The sequence below is a fragment of the Ctenopharyngodon idella genome, chromosome 16 (assembly GCF_019924925.1).
Source record: "Ctenopharyngodon idella isolate HZGC_01 chromosome 16, HZGC01, whole genome shotgun sequence".
Taxonomy (NCBI): Eukaryota; Metazoa; Chordata; class Actinopteri; order Cypriniformes; family Xenocyprididae; genus Ctenopharyngodon; species Ctenopharyngodon idella.
In genome coordinates, this window is record NC_067235.1 from 11,070,280 (window position 1) to 11,082,500 (window position 12,221).

Here is a 12,221-nt window from a genome sequence, read left to right on the forward strand (position 1 = left end):
CATCCAACTACTTTTCGTAAAATAGGTATTCAGATTCAGGTATAGGTTTCAGATATAGATTTTCATTTCAATTACACTTGCAGGGTGCGTGTGTTTGCTAGCAATCATCGTAATTTTGGTAACACGTCACACTAAGGTTTCATTTGTTAAAATTAAAGTGATAGTTCACCCAAAAATGAAAAGTCTGTCATCATTTACTCACCCTCATGTTGTTCCAAATCTGTAGGGGAGAGTGGGGTAAGTTGAGCCAGTGGGTAAGTTGACACCCCCCCTGTATCTTGGCAACCGTACCATTTTATTGTCATGTGACCATATATTTTAGAACCACCCATCATTTCTGCCAGACTGTGAAAAGGAGAAGCACATGGGAGGAGTGGAAGTCACTTATTTACTTTAAAAACTGTTTTTGGCTTGTCAAAGTAAAATTTTAACATAACAGATGTAATGGCTGTTTCATCAAAGCAAATTTGTCCAGGTCTAAAACTATTTATGATGCATATTGGTGATTTAGCAACATATAAAACCATGCAAGTCATTTAGCTAAATATTATTCTGAATTGGTAAGCTAGCTAGCTTTTCCTAAAATGGCAGCTATGGGGCAAAGTGAGCCAAATGCTGTGGGGTAAATTGAGCCAGCGTTTTAACTTACCCCGCCATAAGGCACTGAATTTAAGTAAATCTGAAGTATAAACTGGTGTCATTTCAATGTAATATTACGCAACTGGTTTAGTTTATCTTTATTTTCGAGTTTATTTAATGGGAATAGTGTACAAGTACACCAAATCCTTCTCTGATACGAACCAGAGGATGTTTAATCTTATCTTTCCACCTGTAGTCTCTAATGGCCTAACATGGTCAACATTGCAGAAAAACTACCATGTCAAGAACCTTTTGACTAAAATATTTATTAATTTCAGTGACATTTATTTATACATTTATTTATTCTTATTTAGTTTTTATTTAATTTTACTCAACAAACTCTGTTTAGTCTGTTTATGGGAAGGTTACAACTTTGATGTTCAACATATTGTTTCAGAAATGCAAACAATTAAAGATACTGAATATTTGTAAAAGGAAATGTGATTATTAAATTAGTTTTTAAAATAGGTATTATCTTTAAAATTTCACATGGGTTTGATTCAGATTCAGTTAGATGGTCAGTTTACACCCACCTACGGGGTGTACCAACTTACCCCTTTGTCATAGATGTATTCTGATCATTTAAAATGATAGGAAACATCCTGAAATTACTTTAAATACTTTCATTGTACTTCTGCCTCATTTTCCCTTATCTTGAGGACCACATAAGTAAAAACAATGGCTCATCTTACCCCACTGTCACCTACGAGTTTCTTCGGTTGAACTAAAAAGAAGATATTTTGAAGAATGTTGGTAAACAGACAGTTGACGGTAGTCACTGTCTTCCATAGTATTTCTATGGAAGTCAACTGTCTGGTTACCAACATTCTTCAAAATATCTTCTTTTTAGTTGAACAGAAGAAAGAAACTCATACAGGTTTGGAACAACTTGAGGGTGAGTAAATTATGACAAAATTTCCATTTTGGGGTGAACTATCCCTTTAACTACATTAACGTGAACTAACAATGAAAAAAAAGCATTTATTAATGTTAATTTCAACATTTATTAATACATTTAAAAAACACAAAAGCTGAATCTGTTAATATTATTTAATGAACCGGAGGTAATATGAACTTAGTTGTTTTTTTTATTAACTAATGTTAACAAATAGTAATAAATACTGTAACAAATGTATTGCTCATTGTTAATGTTAGTTAATGCATTATCTAATGGGACCATATTGTAGTGTTACTGTAATTTTGAATGAGGGAGGAAAAAAAGCAGTGATTTGGAAAATATTTTATTCTTCTTAAATCAGAAAGACGATGTGAAAAAACAGAATCACCACTTCACTGAAAGATGGTAGAAGAAACAGGCTGCAAACACCACACAAGAAAAAGGCATTTCCGTGACTTGCTTATATACATAATATATACATGTTTTATACAGACCAGGTAAAAATATAATCCTCAAAGCACTTACGGTTGCCAGTTATTGTTCCTGACACCGCCAGACATTCACAAGTAGAAAAGCTGAGGAAGAGCTTTCACAGATTTATAATGAATTTACCATGGACACAAACACAAAATACAAAAATGGTTTATATTGTCAAGAACTTCCCTCAGACCCAAAATAAAATACATACTACTTAGATCACAGAAATTGCAGACAGATTACATAATACATACAATCATCTACGGTACATAGAGAATTCAAAATCCATACAGGTCCACAAAGTAAAAAAGAAAAACAAGAAATTTCTTAATAAATACAATCACTGAAATACATTGGCAGAAATGTTCATATTGCAGTAGATTGGTTGGTCTGTTTAGTGTCAAAGTTGCACTTTCATTCGCATTACGTTTGCATTATTGTCAGGCCAAAAGATTAACTTTTGGGATATTTTAGATTAAGATGTTTTAGTGTGGTTTTAGAGGAGCGGAACATCATTCTAGCCTATAAGAATAGATTGATCAGTACTGAGTGTTGGTCAGAGAAAGGCAGTGATTGTTGCATCTTGAGATCATAAACACAGATTAATAAATAACACAGAAACATAAATGAGAGTGAGGCCTGAATGGTGAAGACGAAAACAAACAAAAAAAACCTTTATATCTGTGTGCTTAGACTTCCAGAAAAATTCCCCACAAGCCAATTGTGAAATTAAGCCACTGAAAGCTGATCCAAAATCAGATTTTGAGTTATGAATTTCAGAACCTCAAATCTACAAAGGTCTATAAGAAGAGGCATTATACAGAGCAGATTAAAGCACCACATTGAACAGTGAAATGAATATGAAACATTGTGTCCAATATTAGTTTTTATAAAAGTAACTTCATCCATTATTATATAGACCCAGTATCCAGAGAGGGGATAAAAAATTGATTATAAAATGTAAAAATGTTAATGTTGTACTGTAGGACAAATTTAGGTAACTTTTGACATTCACAAATAATTTATAAACTTTAAAAATGGTGTGAAAAACCTGCTGTGAGACAAGAAGCAAGAAAAAAAAGCAGTAGAATATAGCAGACTGCTTATCTTTGTTTTTAATATCAGTGCCAAAGCCAATCCTGAAATGTCTACTTTTCAACTGTGAGTTTATAGCTCTAGCTTTTTAGTGATATTAGCTTGTTGTGGGGTAGATCGTTTTTTTTTCTAGATAAAACTTTAGTTTTGTGAAGCATTAAGGTGCATCATCAAAATGTTCTGTAACATGATCCGACAAAGATTTGAACAATAAGCATTGAAATGATTCAAACCAAAAGAGCAAGGCAAAAAATGAAAATAACAAAAAAAACACATAACATTGACCCAAACTCCATAACTTCTTTGCACAAGCATACATTTTTATCAATTTGATTAACATACATTAATGTCAAAAACAACTAGAATATGCATAAATACTGCATCCACCGTTTCTTCAATACAGTCTTGTCAAAACAGACTGTCAATGTACTTCCTGTGCATATTCTCTCTGCATTTTCTTCAGGTCTGCAAAGGAAAATCCTTGGCAAACGATCACTTCGCTGCCACACTTGTGTGATTCTAAGAGCTGCAGTTCACCCACTGTTGTTTTTTGGGACAACACAACACTGTTCAAACCTACAGTCAGCCCTTCTTCTAAATACTTCAAGACTGCAATGTCAGTCTCAGATCTGTGTGTGGCAGAGGTATCAGGACCAGGAATCGGCCAAAAAGAAACTAAGTAATGCCTGTCAACCAATGGATCCATTACAAAACTACTTCCTCTGTTAAATCGATCCAAATAGATGTGATAATAGAAAGGCAGATTCATCAGAGAGCTTGTTGTGAGCCAAAGACTCTACGGTTTTCTTTCCAGCTCCTCTAAAGTGTTCACATGTGCCCTGGTCAAGTCCATTAGTGTCCATTTTCTTTCTTCACTCTCAGTTTAAAGGATTATGAGTCTAGCGACAACTGTACAAAAGAATGTTGAACATCCCGTCAACTGGAAATCAGCTGTGAGATTTCTTATCTACCGACAATGTAAGATGTTAGAATGTAAATTAAGCCTACATTCCTGATATTGAAATTGCTTTTCAGTCCTGTTTACACATTATAGGATTGTGTATAATGCTTAGGCTTGTATGAAAGGGCCAGTAAAGCATGCATTATGTAACAAAAACATCTGTAACAGGTAGACCTGAAATGACTTAAGCAGATCCATGTTGGTCCAAGTGTTTGGAGGCCGTGTAATTTCTGTAACCAGCAGAAATGAGTTCTTTCATACCAACACGCTGCTTTCGATAGTTGCATTAAGGCGTATGATTGGAAGACGTCATGGCACATCAATCAATCTGTCAGTCTATTCATTAATATGTTAGTTAAAAGACAATAGCTGCTGTGCTGGAAGAGCACATTAGTAGCGTTTTATAACATAAAGGAACAGAATGAATAATTATTTACAGAACTATATACACAAATACAGTACACTAATATTACGGGGCCCTTGGCATGGCAGCAATATGTGGATTGAAAAGAGAATATGACATGCATGAGGATCCGTCTATTTCTCAAACTTGACAGTTGATTGGTCCAATATGAAGGGGCAACTTACAATGAGAAGGGAGGGGAAAAAATGCATAGACACAATTATATGAATTAATCGGTTTTAAAAACAAAATATCTAAATCTACTTAGTGGCACCTCAGAGAAGGCAATCTAACCATGAAATACTAAGCCTGAATACAGGATATTTAGAAGATACAAAGCTATTTTATCTGTAACATTCAAATGCATTTACTTTTTAAAAAGTGGGAATCATTTTTGGTCATTTTTCCCTTTTCTTTTGTCACTCTTAGGGCACATGCTGTCTCAACACAGAAAGAGCTGGAAAAACGATGCTCTCATTACGTTTACTCAAAAAGAAAAAGTCATAACAATTAACCTTCATATGTATTTACAGAAGCCCATGAGATATAGAAGTTGTCGGCTTAATGCCTTCTGAGATAAACATACTGGAGCGCTAGCAGCCGGTAGTCCAAGTCATACCAGTTCAGAGAGAATCAAAAGGTTTAAAGGCTGATATAAATAAAGATTTAACAGCAACATAGCCTCCAAGGATAATATAAAGTGGTGCCAACTGTAACGCGTTTCTTCTCCCAGCACTAGCTAGGCAGAGAAAACTAAAATTTGTTTGTGCATCCGGCTTGCTCTGTTGTAAAAGTTTAAGAGAGAACAAAGGCAGTAAAGAACGTGACTGAGATACTAACATCACCTTTCCAATAACTGTATAAAGTTTGTGGTTACAATTGAGTTTAGCAGCATTTCCTGTGCAAGAGAACGAGAAAAAGCCAACTTCGCTCAATGGCTTTTCTTCATTCTCTCTGTTTCTCACTCACTTTAAAACACGTGTCATTGTGCTGAGGACCTGGAGATCTTTCCCAAGCTCCCATTGAGAGAAAATCGCCATCATAGCCCTTCATCTCTCTTGAGTTTCTGTGTGTCATCTCTCGTTTAAATGCTCTGCTTCTGGTGTCATCAGTCAGTCATCGCTCTGCTCTTACTGGAAACAAGCAATATGGTATTTAATAAAAATCACATTTTTGGATCAATGGAATTATTTTGAGTTTATATACAACTTACAAAACAAATGTCAGTCTCTGGGATGATGTCTTTGAGCGAAATGGCATCTTCGTTGCTTAACTGCTCATCTAAGCATTCGGCTCCAGTGCTGAAGAAGAGAGCGAGAGATGGAGGATTGGTCTCTTTACATATTTACTTCACCCAAATATTAACATTATTTTTATCTTTATATACCACCCTATTGTTCCAAACACATTCACAAAGTTTTAGATCGGTAAGATTTTTGAATGCTTTTGAAAGAAGTCTCTTGTGCTTACCAAGGCTGCATTTATTTGATCATAAATACAGTAGAAACAGTGTGAAATATTATTACAATTTAAAATAATTATTTTAATGTTTTAAATGTAATTTATTCCTGTGATGTCAAAGCTGAATTTTCAGCATCATTACTCCAGTCTTCAGTGTCACATGATCCTTCAGAAATCATTCTAATATGCTGACTTGATACTCAAAAGCCATTTCTTACTACTATCAATGTTGAAAACAGTTGTGCTGCTCAATATATTTTTGTGAAAACTTTTTTTTTTTATTTAGGATTGATGAATACAGTTTAAAAGAACAGTATTTATTTGAAATAGAACACTTTTGTAACAATGCAAAAGTCTTTACTGAAAAGTCATTTTTGATCAATTTAATGAGTCCTTGCTCAATAAAAGTATTAATTTCTTAAAAAAAAACAATTCTTACTGACCCCAAACTTTTGAAAAGTACTGTGTATGCTAATTAAAAAAAAAAAAAAAAAAAAAAAAAAAATTACACAGATAACATGGATTTGGAATGACATTTTTGGGTGAGCTATTGCTAAACATGAACAAGGCCGTAACCACCATAGACTCCAATAATTAGAAATGGACAAATTAATGTGATTCATAATTGAATGTGACGAGACAAGGGACATTTTGTGTTTTCGACATATTAGACATACGAATAAGAGTTAATGTGTGCACATTTTAAAACATAAATATTATTTGCAAATATTTGCACGGTGAAAAGTTGTGCCATTAAAGGGTTAGTTCACCCAAAAATTTAAATTCTGTCATTAATTTACTCGCCCTCATGCCGTTCTACACCCGTAAGACCTTCATTCATCTTCAGAACACAAATTAAGATATTTTTGATGAAATCTGTGATCAGCTTTGGCCAATACCGAGCCGGCATTCGGACGTAAACACAGAAGCCTTCACTGTGCTTACTGCGGCAACTGCGTAAGAATAATGACATGGAAGAGAAGAGATTGTTGAGTAAAGTTGTTATTTTTGTTTTGTTTTTGTGCACAAAAAGTATTCTCGACTAGTGTTGTCAAAAGTACCGGTACTGAAATTTTGAAAATGTGACAATACCAGCATTTCTGTAGTACTGGGAGTACCGAGTATCCGGGTATATTCGGTACCCACTGATTGGGCTGTGCCAATACATACGTGAATATGACACGAGTGAAGCACAAAGCTTTGTTTACAGAAGAAATAGGCTAATAGGTTACAAAATTAAATGTGACATCGCAGCCATGGAAACATTTTGGTTCATGTCGAATGAGAGAGGTACGTCATACATTTCAGCTTTGTCGGCTTTATTCTGTTTTGCAAATCGCGATCTGGTCACCCAATTATCAGAGAATTTAACAATATTCCATTAGTTATTCCACTGAACATGGAATCTCTGTTTCTTTTCCCAAATCTACGCAGGGGATTATAAATGTTTCTTTCTTTGGTTCGCTTTTAATTAGGCCTATTATATTCTCATTCTTTACTGTGGTAAAGTAGGAAAAACACTGTAGGACAGAAACCTTTTTGCTTGCACGTCAATTTTTATTTAACACAGTTTGTGCTTGTTATTAGACTTTATAAAGCACGTCACATTTATTTGAATGGCGCGTTTTACACACGCCGGTAATTTTTAGTTTCGCTTTCTCTGGCAGCACAAAATCAAACATAGCCTGAATGTCTTGGCCCTGCTGAAGATAAAACTCGCTCTTCAGACCTTTTACAACAAGTGTCAGTAGCTTGTAACATCAGGAGATAACATGAAGATATTATTAAAGAGAAATGGTCTCTTTCCTGCTCGTGTCCCACATCCCTCTCAAAGCGCAGAGCGGTAGGCTATAAGACGCATCTTTGTGTGGAAATAAAAAATGAATGTTTTTTAGAATAATACTTAATTTTCTTATTATTTAGGTTACCATTATTTACTGATATTTATTTCATAGTTTTACAGGCTGTAGTGTGTCGTTTCACTGACGGAATAGCTAAAATAAACACGCACGTCCGTTACAAAATGGATGTTTGAGCATTTGTTTAGGCCTATTTATTTTTTTATATTTCTAAATTTATTAAATTGAGGTATATATACACACACAAACATATACACCAAATATTTGTAAGTATGATTACTATCATATTTAATATGTTTTTAAAAATAGGCTGGTTAAATAAAATAGTAAAATAGTTCCAACAGATTTTCCTGTGGTATTGAAATTGGTACCGAGAACCGTAAAATTTTACTGGTATTGGTACCGACTACTGGAATTTTGGTACCGTGACAACACTATTCTTGACACTTCATAAAATTAAAGTTGAACCACTGCAGTCTCATTGACTGTTTTAATGATGACTTTATTACCTTTCTGGACCTTGAAAGTGGTGGTTATAATGCTGTCTATGGACAAATCATAATCTCTCGGATTTCATCAAAAATATCTTAATTTGTGTTCCGAAGGTCTTACGGGTTTGGGACGACATGAGGGTGTGTAATTAATGACAGAAATGTCATTTTTGGGTGAACTAACCCTTTAAGGCCTGAGAAATGTGTGTGTTTGTTTAGTTATACCTGTGGGGGGCGCTGTTGTCATGCTCAGTGACTGCAGATTTGTGTACCTCCACCCCTACTGACCTGTAAGTGAGCAGCCAGAATTATACAGGTGAAACTCTGCCGGAGAGAGATTTCAGCGAGAAAGATGATGATGATGATGATGATGAAACATAACGTACAAAAAAGACTGCAAGAAACTACACAGAAAAAGGAAAGAGAGACAGATGCTAGTGTGGAGGTACCTTCGAGGAGGTGAAGATGATGTCATTCCTGTGCTGCCTTGTGAGGAGCTGGAAATATTTGATGCCGCAAACTCACTAGAGCTTCCAGCCAAGGGATCGGTTTGTGGAAGCAGGTCCGGTCTGCCTGACTGCATGCCTGAGGATGACAATCGCACAGGGAGTTATGATTTAATTTATGCTCCAAAGACGATACACAATTAAAGGCCTATTCACATTACATCTGACTCACAGCAAAAACTCAAGCACAAAAACATTTTAATCCATCTTTATCAGCTTGCACAACAAATTCACAATATCTTACAGTGACGCCTACTGATTTACATTCAATGGCTAGGATGATTCACTGCCGCATCCCAACTTCTGTTTAAAGAAAGTAGTACATTCAGCAACAGATTGATGTAAATAGTTTTGGTTGCGGTACTCACCGCTCTCTCCTTCTGTATCGGACTGGTTAAGGTGAGTACGGTACGCAAGTCTGGCGTCAGCAACTGTCTGTCCGCCAGGGGCGGGAGCAGAGCTTCCCATAGGAAGCCGTCTTACAACACTCGAACAGCCACTTCGACTCTTCTTTGAGGGGGAAGATTTTACTGGCAATGGAGAGAGAGAGAGAGAGAGAGAGAGAGAGAGAGGTGTACAGGATGATGACATCACAAAAAGACAAAGTTCAATGACCAAAAAAAGACATAACTTAAAAGATTAGTTCACTTTCAAATGAAAAATATCCCAATCTTTACTCACCCTCAAGCCATTCTAGGTGAATATGACTTTCTTTTTTCTGATGAACACAATCAGAGAAATATTAATAAATATCCTGACACATCCAAGCTTCATAATGACAGTGAGCGGGATCAACGAGTATGAAGCTGAAGAAAGTGCCTCCATCCACATCCATCCATCATAAACATGTACTCCACACGGCTCCCAGGGGGTTAACAAAGGCCTTCTGAAGTGAAGCGATGAGTTTGTGTAAAAAAAAAAAAAAAAAAAATCCATATTTAACAAGTAAAATATCTAGCTTCCGCCAGACCGCCTTCCGTATTCAACTTAGAAAGAAAGTCGTGGCGTCGTGTCAGTTACACTTTTTCCGTAAGTTGAATAGGGAAGGCGTAGGACGTAGCGAACTGCGAAAGGCATTACGCCTTCTTCGTAATTTGAATACGGAAGGCGGTCTGGCGGAAGCTAGATATTTTACTTCATAACTTGTTAAATATGGATTTTTTTTTTTTTTTTACACAAACGCATCGCTTCGCTTCGCTTCAGAAGGCCTTCATTAACCCCCCGGAGCCGTGTGGAGTACGTTTATGATGGATGGATGTGGATGGAGACACTTTCTTCAGCTTCATACTCATTGGTATCGCTCACTGCCATTATAAAGCTTGGATGCATCAGGATATTTATTAATATTTCTCCGATTGTGTTCATCAGAAAGAAGAAAGTTATATACACCTAGGATGGCTTAAGGGTGAATAAAGCTTGGGGTAATTTTCATTTGAAAGTGAACTAATCCTTTAAAGGTGAAGTATGCACTTTCTCCAACACTGGTGGCACCTAGCGGAATTACAAAAATAAAGCATATTTTCAAACAACCATGCAAATGCCCCTTTCGCACATCGAGCCTCCCCCAACTAAAATATCACAATTGCAGCTCTTTCATGTGCTTGTGAAGGCATGTCTCAACGAATAAAAGTAGTCTACATGTATCGTATTGATGAGTCCACTGTAGAGCATTACATCACAACGCCCCATTCGCTTTGACGCGTTCATGACCGGTTTCATCTTTGAAGGTCTAAATTGCACTTCTGTAACCAAAGCTGAATTTCTTTTCCCATGTAATGCGTCAGCCATGTTTCCACACCGTCTAAACAAACTCTGGCTCTGCCTCCTACAGTAGCCACACCCCAAACTCTTGCTATAGGCTGAGCTGGAAACAGATTAACAGATCTGATTGGACCACTCTGAATGTTTAGATGATGCCTAGGACTAGGAGGCTCAATGGTTACACTTTTGGGGGAGATAGACCCATGAATGGCATACTAATAGCAGTCAGTGTGCAATAAACTGGGTTAAGAGAATGAATTTTAACATTAAAAAAAAAAATAAAAAAACTTATATACTTCACCTTTAAAGATGTTCGCCCAAAAATGAAAATTATCATTATTTACTCAACCTCGCATCATTCCAAACCCATAAGACTTCCATTCGTCTAGTAGATTTCTGTCGCAGAGATATTTTTAATGAAGCCTGAAAGATCTCTGTCCCTCCATTGAAAGTCCATTCCGCCAAAACTTTCAAGCTTCAAAAGTTCGTAAAGATATCGTAAAAGTAATCCATTTGGATTGAGAGGTTTATTCCAAGTCTTCTGAAGAGAAACAATCACTTTATATGATGAATGATTAAATTTCGGCTTTTGATGTGCTGTTTGAATGTGCGTTGATCAATGTTTATATGTAAATAATTCTATCGTGTCTCTTCACAAGACTAAATTGCTTGATTCATATGGATTACTTTCGCATTTATGAACTTTTTGACACTTGAAAGTATTGGAATGAACTTTCAATGGAGAGACAGAAATCTTTCAGGTTTCATTAAAAATATCCTTGCATTTTGAAAAAGAACAAATTTCTTATGGGTTTGTAACGACATGAGGGTGAGTAAATGATGACTAAATTTTAATTTTTGGGTAAACTAACCCTTTAAAGACTCGCTAGACAATCAGATGTTTTTTTAAACTTACGTGTTTTCTTAAAAACTGTGCTGCACATGAAACGCTGAAATCGCTCGGCGTAGAATCCAGGCCGATGTACAGAGACTGTGTCCTACAACGTAAATGTTTACAATACTATTTATCTCACAAGGCTGCAAACAACTAAAAATGCAAAATAACCATAATGTTTGCTTTAAAGTAACATACAGGAACTGATGACTTACCCCATCATGAACCAAGGCCTTCCAAGAATGCTCTATTTTTTTAATAAATCTGAAGGAAGAAACAAAGGAGGGATATTAATGATGGTCACAAACATGTATACATGCACACACAACTCTTGTCTGTGACTAGTCACCTGTATGACTGTAATATGTCGATGATTCCAATATAAACCAGTATTCTGTCTCCTTTACTGTGGCGTGCTGGGATTCCTCCCCATCTACGGACAAAACAAGAAATTGCATGCATTAAATGATTAATACATACTGCAGCCGAACTAAAGCCGGGTGTACACTGTACGATTTATAACAGTCGTTCATGACAGTTGCTTGTCAGACTGTAAGAACATGATCCCCGCTGTAAGCCATGTCACACTGTCACGCACAAACAGAGAACATAAGTGAGTCAAATAATAAGATGGTGACTAACTGGTCTTCTGTTTCCAGGGTTCCTTTCCCTTTGGCTTCTCCCTGTATGGACTCCATTGCGGTGCTGTACAGAGCTTTCTGAGCCTGCGGCCTCCTGTGGTCTGGCGTCACAGCCCCCTCTGACCCCCCGCCCT

General features: G+C 36.3%; 1 protein-coding gene across 1 annotated transcript in view; it reads right to left on the reverse strand.

Moving 5' to 3' along the window:
* Positions 1–1,864: 1,864 nt before the first annotated feature.
* The window catches only part of pip5k1ab (phosphatidylinositol-4-phosphate 5-kinase, type I, alpha, b), a 22,855-nt gene continuing 12,498 nt past the window's right edge, over positions 1,865–12,221 (reverse strand). The window contains exons 8-16 of the mRNA XM_051866423.1: positions 12,089–12,221; positions 11,796–11,879; positions 11,662–11,710; positions 11,468–11,549; positions 9,159–9,320; positions 8,734–8,869; positions 8,510–8,572; positions 5,687–5,774; positions 1,865–5,606 (exon numbers count right to left, since the gene is read on the reverse strand). The exon at positions 12,089–12,221 is cut by the window's right edge and continues 91 nt beyond it. Of these exons, the coding sequence (XP_051722383.1) occupies positions 5,604–5,606; positions 5,687–5,774; positions 8,510–8,572; positions 8,734–8,869; positions 9,159–9,320; positions 11,468–11,549; positions 11,662–11,710; positions 11,796–11,879; positions 12,089–12,221 (800 nt within the window). The 3' untranslated portion in view covers positions 1,865–5,603. The remainder of the gene's footprint in view (positions 5,607–5,686; positions 5,775–8,509; positions 8,573–8,733; positions 8,870–9,158; positions 9,321–11,467; positions 11,550–11,661; positions 11,711–11,795; positions 11,880–12,088) is intronic.